At 32.1% G+C, this 15,290-nt stretch overlaps 1 protein-coding gene across 2 annotated transcripts; it reads right to left on the reverse strand.

The window, feature by feature from the left end:
* Window positions 1-8,530: 8,530 nt before the first annotated feature.
* Window positions 8,531-15,167, reverse strand: LOC25487913 (uncharacterized). Of its 2 annotated transcripts, none has more exons than XM_013610008.3 (7): window positions 14,743-15,167; window positions 11,894-11,993; window positions 11,268-11,333; window positions 10,177-10,291; window positions 9,883-9,965; window positions 9,181-9,242; window positions 8,531-8,993 (listed from the first exon to the last, which is right to left on the reverse strand). In XM_013610008.3, the coding sequence occupies exons 1-7, from the start codon at window positions 14,928-14,930 to the stop codon at window positions 8,852-8,854; spliced, it is 756 nt and encodes a 251-aa protein (XP_013465462.1). In that variant the 5' UTR covers window positions 14,931-15,167; the 3' UTR covers window positions 8,531-8,851. The 2 variants fall into 2 exon arrangements, with proteins under 2 accessions (XP_013465462.1, XP_013465461.1); XM_013610007.3 differs by having other exon boundaries at window positions 8,531-8,963; window positions 14,743-14,930.
* Between the last annotated feature and the right edge of the window lie 123 nt (window positions 15,168-15,290).

The following is a 15,290-nucleotide window of genomic DNA, read 5'->3' on the forward strand; positions in this document are numbered from 1 at the left end:
TCAAAAAAGATGACAAGGAAGGCATGACTTTCTAGTCAAGGCAACAACATGGTGTTACATTACCTTGGTTTTTTTTTGGGACATGCTAGATAAAAGGTGTTCTTGTTGTTATTATTATATAACTAATTTTATGATATATGAGTAATATAGTGTTGCATAATGTTGAAGTTTTTTCTAATACTTGACTAGTAAGTCTCATTATATCCGACTTGATTCAATATGGTGGGATTTAGCAAGACATATGATAATTAGACTCGATTTCAATGGGTACATCCAGAAAATATCTACGATGGACGGGTAAATACCCACATTTTTTGATACGGATTCTTAAATGCTCATAAGGTACGGAGACAGGTACCAAATTTATTACTCACGAGGCTATGTCTCGGGTATGGAGAGAGTATGGGAATGAAGACTATAGTATCATGCCTAAAGGATACCCATTGTTAGACATGTAGGCTTTAGCAAGTTAAAATAAACAAATATTTTAAAAAATGACAATAAGAAAAAGCTTTTGCATAGTCGCCGTCTTTAACACCAAAAACATTAGTATTTAATATCATCTAACAATGACCACATGAATATTTTGTTAAACTAATTTCGATAAAATGTGTAAGAACTAAATCAATGATCTAATGAATCCTAATATCCAAACTAAACCAACTAAAATGGTTCGGTTTTTTCATGTTGGGATCTATAAACCAATCAAACATGGTTTCTATTGGTTTGGATATCAATTTTACATAATTTGGAATCGATCACCCAAAACTTGTACCAAACCATTACATTCTATTATTATTTGTTTTATTTCACACTATTATTAGTAGTTATCTTAGATAATATGATATATTCATCTATTCTCATTTTAGCATGTGTTTTAATAGTATTGGCCTAAATTATTTTCTATCATTTTCACTGTGTAATGTGTTGAAATAAAATTGGAAAGATAATAAGGGAAATGTCTTGACTGCGTTTCTGCTCCCCCCAATCAAATTAGTCAAAAGAAGGCCAACAACAATACTCAGCATGGGTTGCTAACATGTATTGCTGACATGCCCAGTACTTTTACGGGTAACTTTGTTGGACTTAGAAAATATCGTATTATCATGTTGACCCCAGAACAGATGATATATATTATTAGAAAAAAAATGTTGTTAGATTAAGTAAAATTATTCCAACTTGTAAATATATTTAAACTTCAATCATATCCAGAATTCAAAATTACAAGAAAGTATATAAAAATGGCCAATGCAATTTTTGTTGTTTGCCGTTTATATGTTGAATTGATTATAAATATAAGTTTGATTTCTGGTTAAAATAAAGTGATATGTGTTGTATGCAAGTGTGAGTTATATGTCCTACATCAGATAGAAAAGTAAAGGTTGAACACCTTATAAGTAAGAGGACCCATAAACCCATCGCCTTAAGATTTTGGGTAAGAGTGTGGCGTCTCTCTTACTTGTGGGGTTGTTCTAGCCTCGATGTGGACGGTCCCCCGAGCTCCCCTCGTGACCCAACAGTGGTATCAGAGCCCTGTTCGACGAAGGGTACGACCAAACAGCCAGTCCGTAAGCAGCAACGGCGGTACAGTGTCGGTCCGTTGCGGAGAAACCAGCAACAGCGATACAAGCAAGTAAGAGCTTCCGCTTGAGAGGGAGCATGATGAATAGATGGACTCACATTTGAGGGGGAGTGTTGTGTGCAGGTGTGAGTTATATGTATGTCCCACATCGGATAGAAAAGTAAAGGTTAAACACCTTATAAGTACCCATAGTGGGTTTACGTGAATTTGTGATTTGTGATTTGTGAATTAGATAGAGAATTGAGAGAAGAAAGATTGTGAGGCTCAATTAGTTCAAAGGAAGCATGAGACATTCTTTCAAACGGTCCCCCGAGCTCCCATAGTGGGTTTATGTGAATTTGTGATTTGTGAATTTGTGATTTGTGAATTAGATAGAGAATTGAGAGAAGAAAGATTGCGAGGCTCAATTAGTTCAAAGGAAGCATGGGACATTCTTTCAAAGTATCATGAAGGTGATGATAAGGTAATTGATTAAGCTTCAATCGAAAGATGTGAAAGATCAATTCAACAAGCCCTACAAGTTCAAACTATCAAGAAGGATGATAATGATAGGAAGAACTTCAAGAAAGGAAAAAGAAAAACTCTAAGGGAGGAAACTGGTCTAGAGGCTAGAACAACCCCACAAGAATATGTGTTTTATATCTTATTTTTTTATGAGATAGTCTAATGATCTAATCTCTAAATTCATGTATTATAAATGCAGAGAAATGAAAAATTCAGAGTTCAAACTCTGATCCATACATACCAATGTCCATAGAGCTCACCAACCCAGTCATATTTACATGACATGTGCTTTATATCTTTAGCATCTTCGTGCTAACGTCTGTCAAATTCTATTCTTTTTTTTTTCTATTAAAAAAAAGCTCTATTTTTTCTTTTCTTTAAAAGCAAGTGTTTTTCTTAAACACTAAGAAAAACCTGATAGTAGAAACTAGAAAATGTAACTTCTTTTAAAGCTAGAACTTTTTTTAACTTCTTTTTACAACTAAACACTGCAAAATGGAGTTTCTTACGTCACAAAAAAGAAACATAGCTAAGTATATGTTTGGTATGGCGGTGGAGAAAATTGATTTTGATATAATTGAGTTTGAGAGAATTGATTTTAGTTAAAAGTGAGTTTGATGTGAATTGATTATGTTTGAATATACTCATTAAAAAATGATTCTTTCGAGTTGATGTTGTTTGGATAGTTTGAATTAAAATTGATTTTGAATGTATAATAACCAAATTATCTTTTTAATTCTATTTGAAACTAAATATCATTTTCATTTTAGATAATTATTTTAACTTATCTAAGATTATAAATTCATTTTTATTGATTCATAAATTCAATTTAAAAAGATATTAGTTTATAAGAGTATTTTTTAAAAAAAATTTGTTTTATAAATTGTATTATTTTAATATAATATAAGAATAAAGGGTGTCAAAAGAAAACATACGTTTATAAAAAAAAAAAAAATAGAATGGGCCTTATTTGGATTCTTTGTTTTCTGTAGCAATGACAGGGAAAACGCATCAGAAAAAACAGGGGTAAAACTGGAAATAAATTTGGGGCTTCTGCATAATTGATTCTAAAAACGCAGAAGCTTGGAATTGCAGCTTCAGTTCAACCCGCATTTGGAAAAGAAAACGGCGTTTCAGATCCAATTTTAATCTTTCTCAAACATGATAGAAAAGATGGAAACAGCGTTAGGATGCAGAAACGTGGTTTGGGGAGTGAAAAACGCTTTACTAAACAGACGCTTAAGTGTTTACTCAAAGTATAGTTTTTCTATCCATTGCAAACCAAAGAAAAAGTAAAAAAATTCTACTATTTGTATAGTTCCTTTTAAAAAAAAAATTGGGAAGTGAAAAACTTTTATAACTTAAAGACGGTAATGTTGGTCATTTTACAACCATACGAGGGAATTCGAACTTAACACGTTGAGATTAAGGTTTAAGTTCACTAAGCTAACACCTGAAATGTTCATAGAATAAAAATTTGTTTAACAAATTAATACTACGTGTAGCTAAGGGTGGAAATAGGTCAGGCTTTGATAGGCCTGAGGCCTACGAAAAAATTTACAGGCCTATGCATGTCCTATCATAGACCGTTTTTCTTGGTCTGGTCTGAACTATTTAAAAGCATGAACTGCCCTGAAAGCCTACTTCCAGACCTACTTTACATTAAGGCCAACAAATAATCATTTGGCCTACTTAAAAACCTTAAAGCCTGCTTAAAAGCTTATTTCAGTACAAGTAAATTTTAACTAGATTAAAGCCTACTTAAAAACCTAAAACAACAAAGCCTATTAAGGGACTAATAGATAGAGAAAAAGGTGTTTATATTTTTAATGTATGCAATTATTTTAATATAAAAAAAATATTTTTTAATAAATTGGTATTAATAGACCGGCCTATTAGGCTTAACATGCTTTTCTGGAAACCTAAGTCTGACCTATTTAACTAAACATACTTTCTAAAAAACCTAAGCATAGGTCTATCTACTAAATAGGCCAGGTCGTAGGCCCTTGTAGGCCGACCTGGCCTATTCCTAACCCTACGTATAGCTATCAAACTATGTATGCTAAAGTAACAACATGATCAAAATGAAAATGACACTCCTGTCAAAAACTGACAATGACACATGTTATGAGAAATCTTCTCCAACTTAAGATATTTTTTGACTAATACCTCAAATTCGTCCTTGAATTTTTAAAAATCGGCCAATCAAATCGGCTATTTTACGAAATAGCTATTTTGTCCTTGAATTTACAAAATGTCAATCAAATCAGTCCCTTCGTTAAGTTGGTCTGTTAACGGAGGTGACGTGTAACGTTAACCTCATACAAGGCTTACCACGTCAGATGCCACGCAAGCAGGGACCAAATTGATTGATTTACAGAAAATTGTCAAGGAGCAAATTGATGGATTTTCAGAAAATTGCCAACGGCTCTTTCTCCTCTTTCTCATTAACGGCTCTTTCTCCTCTTCCTCATTAACAGCTCTTTCTTCCCCAAATATATAAATTTGGAACCCTAATGTTATAATTTGTCACCTAGAGTTCAAAATCCCCCAATTTTCTTCCATGAATTGATGTCAATGTTCTTCCCCAATTCAAAAAACTTAAAACCCTAATTTTTTTGATTCAATTCGAAATTCAAAAATCAGTGGTCACTGTTGAAGATTTGGTGTTCATAAATGATGGGTGGTGGGCATATGGGCATGAATTGATGTCAATGTTCTTCCCCAATTCAAAAAACTTAAAACCCTAATTTTTTTGATTCAATTCGAAATTCAAAAATCAGTGGTCATTGTTGAAGATTTGGTGTTCAAAAATGATGGGTGGTGGGCATATGGGCAAAAACAACTACAACAGTCGGCCTTCATCTTCAAGCTCTATGTACAATGATGAGGTGAGAGAGCTTTAATGTTGGTGTCCTAAAATTTTTGTTGTAAGAAAAGCCAACACTGTCAACAATGGTTATGTGATGCGTGAATGATTTGTTTAAATAGTACTGATTGTCTTTTGATTGTATAGGATGATGGTGAAAATTGTAAATTTTTTGTGTGGGTTGATGAAGCTAAAGAACTAGGCTATTTTAAAAACAATGGTGCTGATCATGGAAGAAATGCAAGGTTGATGGAGAAGCCAAAGGATAGGGGGAGAGAAGAAGTTTGGAGGGCAAGGTTGATGGATAAAGTTGATTGTGTAAGAAGTGATCTTAGGTTTATTAAGATATTGATAGGAGTATTTTGTTTGATTGAGTTGTTTAAAATGTTATTGTATACATTTGCTGAACAAAGTAAAAAATAAAAGACAAACACTTTGATTATAAAAAGACAGGCATTTGCATACCATCATAAGTCATATATTTGATGTTCATAAGTCTTTACATAGCCAAAAAAAATAACATTACATTGTTATCAAATCATAAAATCATTTGATGTTCTTAAGTGATTACATATCCAAAAAAACATAAACTAAACAAGTCCAAAAAACATTAACTAAACTAGTCCAAAAGCATAATTTAAACATGCATCAATGCTTTGGAAATTCTGGAGTTGGGATAAACTCCATGTATTGGGGTTGAGTAGAAGCGGATGACCCGTAATTTGGATTTGGAACTCTAATAACTCCAGGAGCAGTTGGATTTCGTGGAGCAGCACCCCTCGGTGTTGTTTGTTTATGCATATCGTTTGAAATCACTGGTCCTCTCATGCCATATCAATCATATCATCCCTTAAATTATAACAAAATTAATCAAATTAGTCCTCAAATTATGACAGTAAGTCTCAAATTTATCCAGGACAACACATGTAATAGAGGGGTATAATTGGAAACACAGGAAAAATTACACTGAAAAAGTTAAATCTTGAATTTTTACCATTTCCATCAATTTAGTCCTTGTACACGTGACTGCCTTGTTGACACGTGTACAGGACAACACAGCATGCAAGAGGACACATCATCACCACTAACGGAGCTTTTGGATGGAGGGACCATTTTGATGGACGTCTGTAAAATTCAGGGACTAAATAGATATTTTGCAAAAATTCAAGGACTAATTTGATCAATTTTTTAAAATTCAAGGACGAATTTGAGGTATTTGTCGATATTTTTTCAAACAAAACCCCACCTCTTAGCCCGACAAATTCCTAAGCCACGAAAAGATTTAAGGTCAATTAAGATAAATCAAAAATTTTAGTTACATCATAAAAAAAAAAAAAAGGTTAATTAAGTTTTTGGTCCCTATAAATATCTGCAGTTTTGTTTTTAATCCTTATAAAAATAAATCACACTTTTTAGTCCTTACAAAATTTTCCGTTAGTATTTTTAGTCCCTGTTAAATTAAAATTTGTTTAATTATGCTTAAACTTCTAAATTTTTGAAAGAATTTTTACTGACATGTTCATAACATCATAAGACACTCTTTTATAAAATCTTTTAGTTTTTTAACATGTAATGAATTAAGGTTGTGTTTGGTAACACAAAAAAGCTAGCTTATAGCTTGTTGCATTAGCTTATAAGCTCGTTAGATGAAAACGTGACGTGTTTGGTAACAAGCTTTTTTCATGAGCTTATAGCGTTTTTTGAAAAGCTATTTCAAGTAGTTTTTTAGCTTATAGCTGGTAGCTTTTTATATTTTCTTCCAACTTTAACCCTATTAATTTAAATTAATTATTTTTTTAATTAAACAACTACTCATGTTCATCTTTATAACCGCCCCATTTTTTTCCTTAAAAAAAAAGCCACGTAGTTTTTTTTTTAAGAAGCACTTTATATATATATATATATATATATATATATATATATATATATATATATATATATATATATGTATTTTTTTTAGAAAATGTTTTATATTTTGCCATAACTAACCTGCCGTACACCACACAAAAAATAACTAGCCTATTTTGTTTAAAGGAAAAAATAACTAGTCTTTTGTACGTTGTAAAATTTTATATATTCTAATTGTTCAAAAAAAAAAATTATATATTCTAGCTCATTTTTTGTTTCCACCTTTCTCTTAATTTTGGGATACATAAAGCAGAGATCAAAATTGTCGGTGATTTTTTTTTTTTTATTTAGGATTAAAGGTCGAAGAATTTTTTTGTGGAGATTAAGACCAAAAGTTTGAATATTTATAGGGACCAAAAACATATTTAACTATAATTAAAAATATTAAAAAATAAATACATTACAAAAAAATGTGTGTCTATATGTATATTAAAAAATAAAAAACATGTCCTTTTATGTCATTTTATACTTGTCAGCCACTTCAACAGCTAATTTTACCAAACACATTATTTTTAATAAGCAAGCTTTTCAGCTATCAGCTAGCTTATAGCTTATTTTTACCAAACAGAGCCTAAATATGAATTTTTCTAAAAGCCAAACTTTCAAGATTATATTAATGAAATTTTGAACCTAATAATAAAATTTTGAGCTATCTTTTTGCGGAGGAACTTTGTATAATGTTCTAAATAAGTATGTAAAAAATATGTTGAAAATTTAAAAGTTTAAGCTCAATTAAGCAAATTTTAATTTTGCAAGAACTAAAAATATGTGTTGGTCCCTCTTTAATTAAAATTTATTTAATTATACTTAAACTTTTATATTTTTAAATGATTTTTAACTGACATGTTAAAAATATTATAATAATCTCTTTCATAAAAAATTAGAATTTTTTAACATGTAATGAATTAAATGTAATTTTTTTTAAACGCCAAAAATTCAAGATAAACTTAACGAAAATTTAGACTTAAAAATAAAATTTTGAGCTAACTTATTGTGGAGGAACGTTTTATAATGTTTTAAACAAGTATGTAAAAAATCATTAAAAAATTTAAAATTTTAAGCATAATTAAACAACATTTAATTTAACAGGGACTAAAAACACTAACGGAAAATTTTGTAGGGACTAAAAAATATGATTTATTTTTGTAGGGACTAAAAACAAAACTGCTTATATTTTTATATGGACTAAAAACTTAATTAACCCAAAAAAAAAAAAACATGTTATGAAACTAGGAACATATGCAAGTAGTCTAATAATGTTTTACAACGCCAATGATTTTGAAAACATTGACAACACAACTGTCTCAACAGAACAGCATTGACAAATTTTCAACAAAACCGTTTAACGTCAAGCAGAAAATCAGTGGGAATGGAAAAGCCACCCAACATGCAAATGAATGAGTGTAAAAACCATTTAAAAGCATGGAAGATTCAACCAATTACTAGAAAAGAATGGATATAATTCAACAGAGTGAAGAGAAAAATGTGCCACAAGTAATAAAACTAGGTCAGAAAGAGATCCACCACATGGACACCTTATTAACATGATGGAAAAACTCATGTTATGCACATGATATAATTATGGCATTTCCATGGTGGCACCCCAATCCATTCCATTTTCAATTAATGGATAGGAGGAAAACAAACATGGTAAAAATATGTACCAGTTGATGCATTATATATAATAAATTTATTATTGTACGATAAAGAAAATTATGCTACAACTTATTGCTCTTATTGCTTAATTTTAAATTAATCAAATACCATGAATATAAAATAACTCCTATTGTACTCTACTAAGTTAGAGCAAAAACAAGGGAACAATAGCAGCTAACATCTGGAAAAAAAAAAATATTATGAAAACTAATTAAACTTGATGATTATCAACAGTTGTTCATTCTTTCTTCTTTTTTCCGAAAGTAAATCTTTGGTCCCACTGTAGAAAGAAACAATGAAGAGGCAAGCCAGTTAACGATGAATAAAAAACATTATGACTGAGGATGGAGAGATGTTCCTGGGAGTATGGAACGGGACAGCTCTTCATTCATCTTCACTGGAAGAGGCGGCATTTGCTTCATCACCGCTGGTGAATCATTCATCCTGTCGATAATGAAGAGGAAAGAAAAAATACTACAGTTGTGTCAAATGAGATTAAAGCAACAAGTATATAACAATTCTAACTTTATGTTAAATAGTTAAGGACTAGCTAGCTAGCTAGCATTCACATACAGAAATTTAAAAAGAGAGAAACAAGTAAATCAGTTACATTATAGAGAGTAAATATAGAAGAAAAAAAAACAAAAACAGTAAAACTCACTCATTCATAATTCTGATGATGTTGTCCCTAGTTTGGCACAAAAGGTTGATGTTTTCCTGTAACTGGAAACAAAATAGAAATAACAAAAAAAATATAGGTCAGTTTTACAGCCACAGAGAATGGCCTATCAGTGGAAATCATATTGATAAATTAGAGCACCACTTTCAGAATATCAAGCAGAGACATCGCGAATTATCACTGCTTTAAGCACCTATGCAGTTTCAATAACTCCTAAGAGACATGATGTCAGGCTGTTGACTAAACTACTATAAGATATATACTGAACAACACATGCACAAAGGGAACATTTTCAGCGTACATACAAACATATACAGGATAACTAGTTTGATATTTGATATATCTAGTATATGATTACCTGAATTTTGTAAACTTTCCTAATCTCTAGGAATGTTATTATCCTTTTCTCATTCTGCCTCTATCAGGCAATGACAATTCACTCTGCATTGGTACTTTAAGTTATATAAGTGTACTTCAGAAGTAAGGTGTGTCGATAAATACTGTTTCAGCTATTGAATTGTGTTTGGCAAAAACATATGAAGAAAATATGTATTAATTACTATCAAGATTAAGGGATTAGTACAAATACATATATAATCAGTCGGACTGGAAAGTTCAATTTTCACCCAAGCAGTATAGTCAGTACATAAAAGGAAAAATAGACTGAAGATATTGTCAACACACCTGGAGAGAGGAAAGGTTTGCAGAGATTTGGGTCATGGTCTGTGCATTCTGCTCTAATAGCTCAGCAGTGGGACCTCCAATTGCTGCAAAACGATGATGATAAAAACAACTAATATGAAAAGAGTTGTCCCAAAAAAATAATAAGAGAAGTTAAATCATTTATAAAAATGCAAGTAGATGAGACATTTCAAAGCTGAAAGAAGTGCCCATTAGAGATACAAGACTGTATGGTCATGTTGTCAAACCACAACATCCAAAGGTATGGAAAAAAATTCACAAGGTTTAGATATTAACCTGAATAAGGGATGCCATCATCATTGTCCATAGTAATCATTGGTGGCGCATATGGAGGGACACTGGGTCGAGCAGCAAAATGAGATGATTTTGCTGCAGGATCAGAAACCCTTTCCTGAAAATAAAAATGGAGTTTTGGTAAGCATCTAAAGTCCCATTGAAGAGAAGCAAAAAAAAAAGAACTTGAGAGTTTCCGACATTTCACAAATGCACAAATATTCTATTATCTTTCTTCAATTGTGCTACTTCACTTTTGTTTCCGGGCACTTCTTTTAGCCCATATGCTAAACTATTACTTATTTAACAAATCAAAAGAAATGAGGAAACAGAACACCCATGCTAGATTCTTCCTAGTTAGATAATTTCACAACGCTCAGTTTATTCCAAAAGGAAAAGTAATAGTAACCATCATAGTGAAATTTTCTGAGAAATAATAAGTAGAAACTTGAAGTCTGCACAAAAATTTCAGGTGACATCTACTACTTATAATTTAAAAATGAAACTTTTAGAGGTCAGTATCAGAAAAGATAGTCAAAATAACCTAATTATCAAACACTTTTACATGTCTAGATCTAGAAAATATAGGATAGCATTTACATGTCCAAGAAAAGCTTAGTTAAAATTATTGAAGTTGATAAATGACACGATGATGCTTTGTCAAATATGTCAAAATTTTAAGTGGAATATATGCACTGTGAATGAGGGCTTCTCCAAACTCCAAAGTCATAACACATCCATGGAAGCAAGGGTCCAGAGGTCAGCCCTCAATCAACATAATAACACAAGGATAAGGATATACATCATCAATCAAAAGATAATCAAGTTGGCTTTAACTACAGATCTATAGAAGTAGGGAATTCAAGACAAACTAAACTCATGTGTCTAAAGCAGGGGTGACAGCGTGAGAACATGAGGGAGAATATTCACCAGGCAACATGCACCAAAAGAGATAGGACCAGACACAAATAATATCCTAACATTACATAAAGACAACAAAAAGCATCTCCAAAGCCATCCATATAAGGAAACAAGACATGAACACAAGTTATAATATAATAATTGTAAGAATGCTTAATAGATGGAAGCTGTACCTTTTTATCTTTACTTTTTCGAGACAAATTGTGATCATCCTTCCTTCTCTTGCTATTTTCTTTCTTCTGTAACAAATGAAAAACAAACACGCCATTATAATAAGTTGTAAGAAATGAAAAACAAACATGCCATTATAAAACTGAGTTTATGCAATCTCAATAACACTGAGCTTCTTTATTTCATATGTTAAATTAAGTATGGGAAGGGTTTCAAACAGAACCAAAGTGTCTTCCACCATTTTAATGAATGAATACTATCAAATATAAAATATCTATTACAAAATGGTTACTCTTAAAGATCTCTATCAATTGTCTAACGAAATCGAAAAAATATATTACAAATCTTTTTATTTTAAGATGAAGAGATGGCTGTCTGCGTTGTTACATTACATCCTAGTGGTTTGGTTGTGAGGACAAACATCTAGAATAAGGATCATGATAAGTTAGACCCTGATACTAGTTGATACAAGACCCAAACGGTTAAATAACCAATGTTCGTAAACGAACATCTAAAATTCTAAATCCTAATGTAACAGCACCCCTATAAAATCATGGGACAGAGATTTTTATAGCATTTACAATGAAATAAATGCCATAAGGCAGAAACAAACAAGTATGTAACTTACGTTCATCCACCTGACTCGCAGCGCCACATCCCGGACTGTCTTGTTATTTAGCTGTTGGGCTATCTTTGCATAGCGCGCTATGCTAGATTCTGAGGCATACCTGCAAAGGAAATTTGAAATTTTAATTAATTTATTTGACTACTACCTTATTGAATTTTACAGATCTACATTACTAATCAAAATGCACATGTTCAATAGTATGACAACAGAATGAATTTACTGTTCAATTAAAGTACAGGAAAAAAATCAAATAGTGTATACAAGGAATTAGGTAAATACCATAACTGCAAATTTCATTCATAGTCCATTTCAAACTGCCATTTATCTTCATTTGCATATAATTCGTAGGATTCTCATAAAACTCGATGCGAACAGAAGTAAGCAATGATGGAAGAAAAGAAAAATAATAGGAACTTGTTTTTCATAATGTTCTTCTGAACACCCAAATCCCAACTAAATTTACAATTTGGACACTCTGATTCTAAAAGCTTAGCTCAATAATGTTGCCAATATGTCCAATTTACACTACCTAAGGGCTGGATGTGATTCATGAATTACGTGAATTTGTGACTCTGCCTGTATTTTTGCTGGTTCATTAAACCAATGTATCAATGATAGATAGTAGTATGTAGCGACCAGCCCCTAAAATGTTATAGTCGCTACATCAGAGTTTAGGGAAAGAATATTGAAGTTTTATGCAATAGTACAGTATAAATCCTGCGCAAAACTCAAAAATATAAGAATATACAAAATCTGGTTGTTGGATCTATGAAGACTAAGCTAAAAGGTCCTGTTCCATCCATTTATAAGAGTTGGTTTGGTATACTGGCTCTTTCAACAATTCGGGCCAGTTTGTGACTGCTACAACTTTTTCCCCAGTTAAAGAAGAGGCTAAACCCATGCTCGAAGGTGCGGTTATTATGGATGAGACGAAATAGACTGAAGAGTATGAGCCATTATGAAGCTCCTGGACCTGACGGTTATCACCCTATCTTCTTCAAAAACTATTGGGCATCTGTTAGTAATTCTAGATTCAGGCTTGATAAAAATTGCTGACATTCCTAATCCAACATCTGAGGCAAACCAAACTTTACTTACTCTTAACTCCCATATGTGATGATCCCTTTCTGATTAGTCAATTGCGCTCCGTGGCTCTATGTAATGTAAGCTATAAGATAGTGACTGAAGTGATTTCCCAAAGACAGTGGCGGATCTCTATAGGGACATAGAAAGGTCATGGCCTTTTTCCCAAAATCCCAAAATCTTCATTTTTATTAGGTATATACATACATATTTTAGCTAATTATTATACAAGTGAATAAGCATTTATATCACAAGTGAATGATGCGGTCTAGCGGTAAAGTCGTGCGGCTGCAAGTTGTGTAACCTGAGTTCGAGTCCCGCACTGCGTGTTTTAGCTATTTACATGTACCTTTTTAACCAAAAAAATGCTATAATAATATTGCAAAGAGCCAGATCTGAGCGCTGGTTTGCAAGCAAAAGTTAAATGGACAAACTTCAACACACCAGTATCAAACTTTATACTTTAGTGGAAAAAATTATATGTAAATTAAAAAAAAAAAATGGGGCCCCTCATAAAAACATCTGAAGCTCTGCCACTGCCCAAAAACTTAGACGTAGTGATGTACCCTTCCTTATTCACAAAGGGCGTGCATCTATCGCACCCCTCGGTCCTATCCTAAAGTTGATTACCTCCTTGTTGCATTTGCTGGATTGGAAAACTTCTTTTCATCTTATCATTCATGACGCTAATAAAGTTGCTGATATGTTATCTGCTTAGGGGCCCCAAATCGCCTTTTGTTGGAATGTTTATGTTTCTTTTCCTCTTTTAGTTTCCGTTTTGATGGATGATTATCGGGGTTCTTCTTCCCCTGATTAGTTTGTTTATTTTAATTTCTTCTTGACCGGAAAAACAATCGAAGTTCAATAATATCCAATCCAAATCCAATATAAAGCAAATAAGTTTTAGAGACTGATATGCTATGCAACGCGGCAGCGGCTATTGACTACTACGCAAAGCCGGCCCTAACCTAAGGCTACTAAAGCTACGCCTTTAGACCTCCAATTTTTATGATATTTTAGTCCCAAGTTTAGGCCCCATAATTACATATTAACTAACATTTCTGTAATATGACACATACTTTTGTGCGGCCAAGCGGTTGGGTTATCTAAACCTAGTAAGCTACAACACTTGATCGAATCCTGTGTGTGATGTTTTTTCAAATTTTTTATTTCCACTTTGCTACTAATAAAAAAAAAACTTCTAATATAGACATTCATTCATCTTACAAGTCTCGAACACACGACCCTGTATCCAACCCAAAAGCCCTTTATACTAAACTCGACCGAATGACCTAGGTAGTAATATAGTCGATTTATATATACTTATTGCTAAATACATTATTTAATCAATTCAACCACTTTAATAAATTAGTTAAGTTCGACCGCCGTGATTATATACAACAAAAATTATACCAACCTTAAAAATTACACTTAGATAAACTATAAAATTTAATAATTTTCACTAAAAAAGTTCGCTTTCTGTCTAAAAAATAGGTTGGCTGGCCCCGTTACTAGGATTAACGATACAAATTTTTTATTTAATGAGAATTCTAATTCATGACTTGAGTCTTAAACTACAAAAATCGACACTAATTCATGACTTAAACTACAAAAATAGATAACAAAAACCTAAATTTCATATAATCAACAATTCCATCTCACAAACTAAAAATTAAATTCAAAACATATAGATAAACACATAAACCATGATAATTGCATATATATATACTAAATAAATATAGTATAAAAATAGAAAATTGACATACTTGGTGAGTCCATCTTCGAGAATGGATTGTTCTTCAGGAGACCAATCAAGAGATATGCCAGGATTATGCTTCATGTTCATAACAAGACCTGAAGATGTTTCAGGAACGGAATTGCCGTTAAAAGAAGAAGGATTCACCTGAGTATGTTGTTCTTGATGATTACCACCAGTGCCAGAAGGGTTCGCCATAGATTAACCTAACCTAACCCTTATTTTTTGAAATTGTTGTTATCACAAAAAAATTGTAAAGGTTTGAAATTCCAGTGAAAGGGTTACCGGAATTGAGGTTGTTTCCCGCCGGCGGGAATCGGAACGAGAGTGGGTGAGAGAGAGTGAGGTTGAAAGCGATAAGCAAAGTAGAGAAGAGAATAGAAGAAAAGAGGCTTTTTGATTCTATGATTGAATTGAAATTGAAATTGAAATTGCAATTGCAGGGTTAAGGTTATTATTATTTACTATGTATAGTAAAAAATATAATTCATTAGTTACGTCAAAAAATTGAAAAAACACGCGTATGAAATTAATTTCAAAACAAATCTCATGTTTAGA

The sequence above is a fragment of the Medicago truncatula genome, chromosome 2 (assembly GCF_003473485.1).
Source record: "Medicago truncatula cultivar Jemalong A17 chromosome 2, MtrunA17r5.0-ANR, whole genome shotgun sequence".
In the NCBI taxonomy this organism is placed as follows: Eukaryota; Viridiplantae; Streptophyta; class Magnoliopsida; order Fabales; family Fabaceae; genus Medicago; species Medicago truncatula.

Coding starts and splice junctions, on each gene's coding strand:
- LOC25487913 (XM_013610008.3), bottom strand. CDS start 14,930: ATGGCGAACCCTTCTGGCACTGGTGGTAATCATCAAGAACAACATACT. Junction 10,292..11,267: donor GAAAAAGTAAAGATAAAAAG/GTACAGCTTCCA, acceptor TTTTATTTTCAG/GAAAGGGTTTCTGATCCTGC. Junction 8,994..9,180: donor ATCATCAGAATTATGAATGA/GTGAGTTTTACT, acceptor ACACAACTGTAG/TATTTTTTCTTTCCTCTTCA.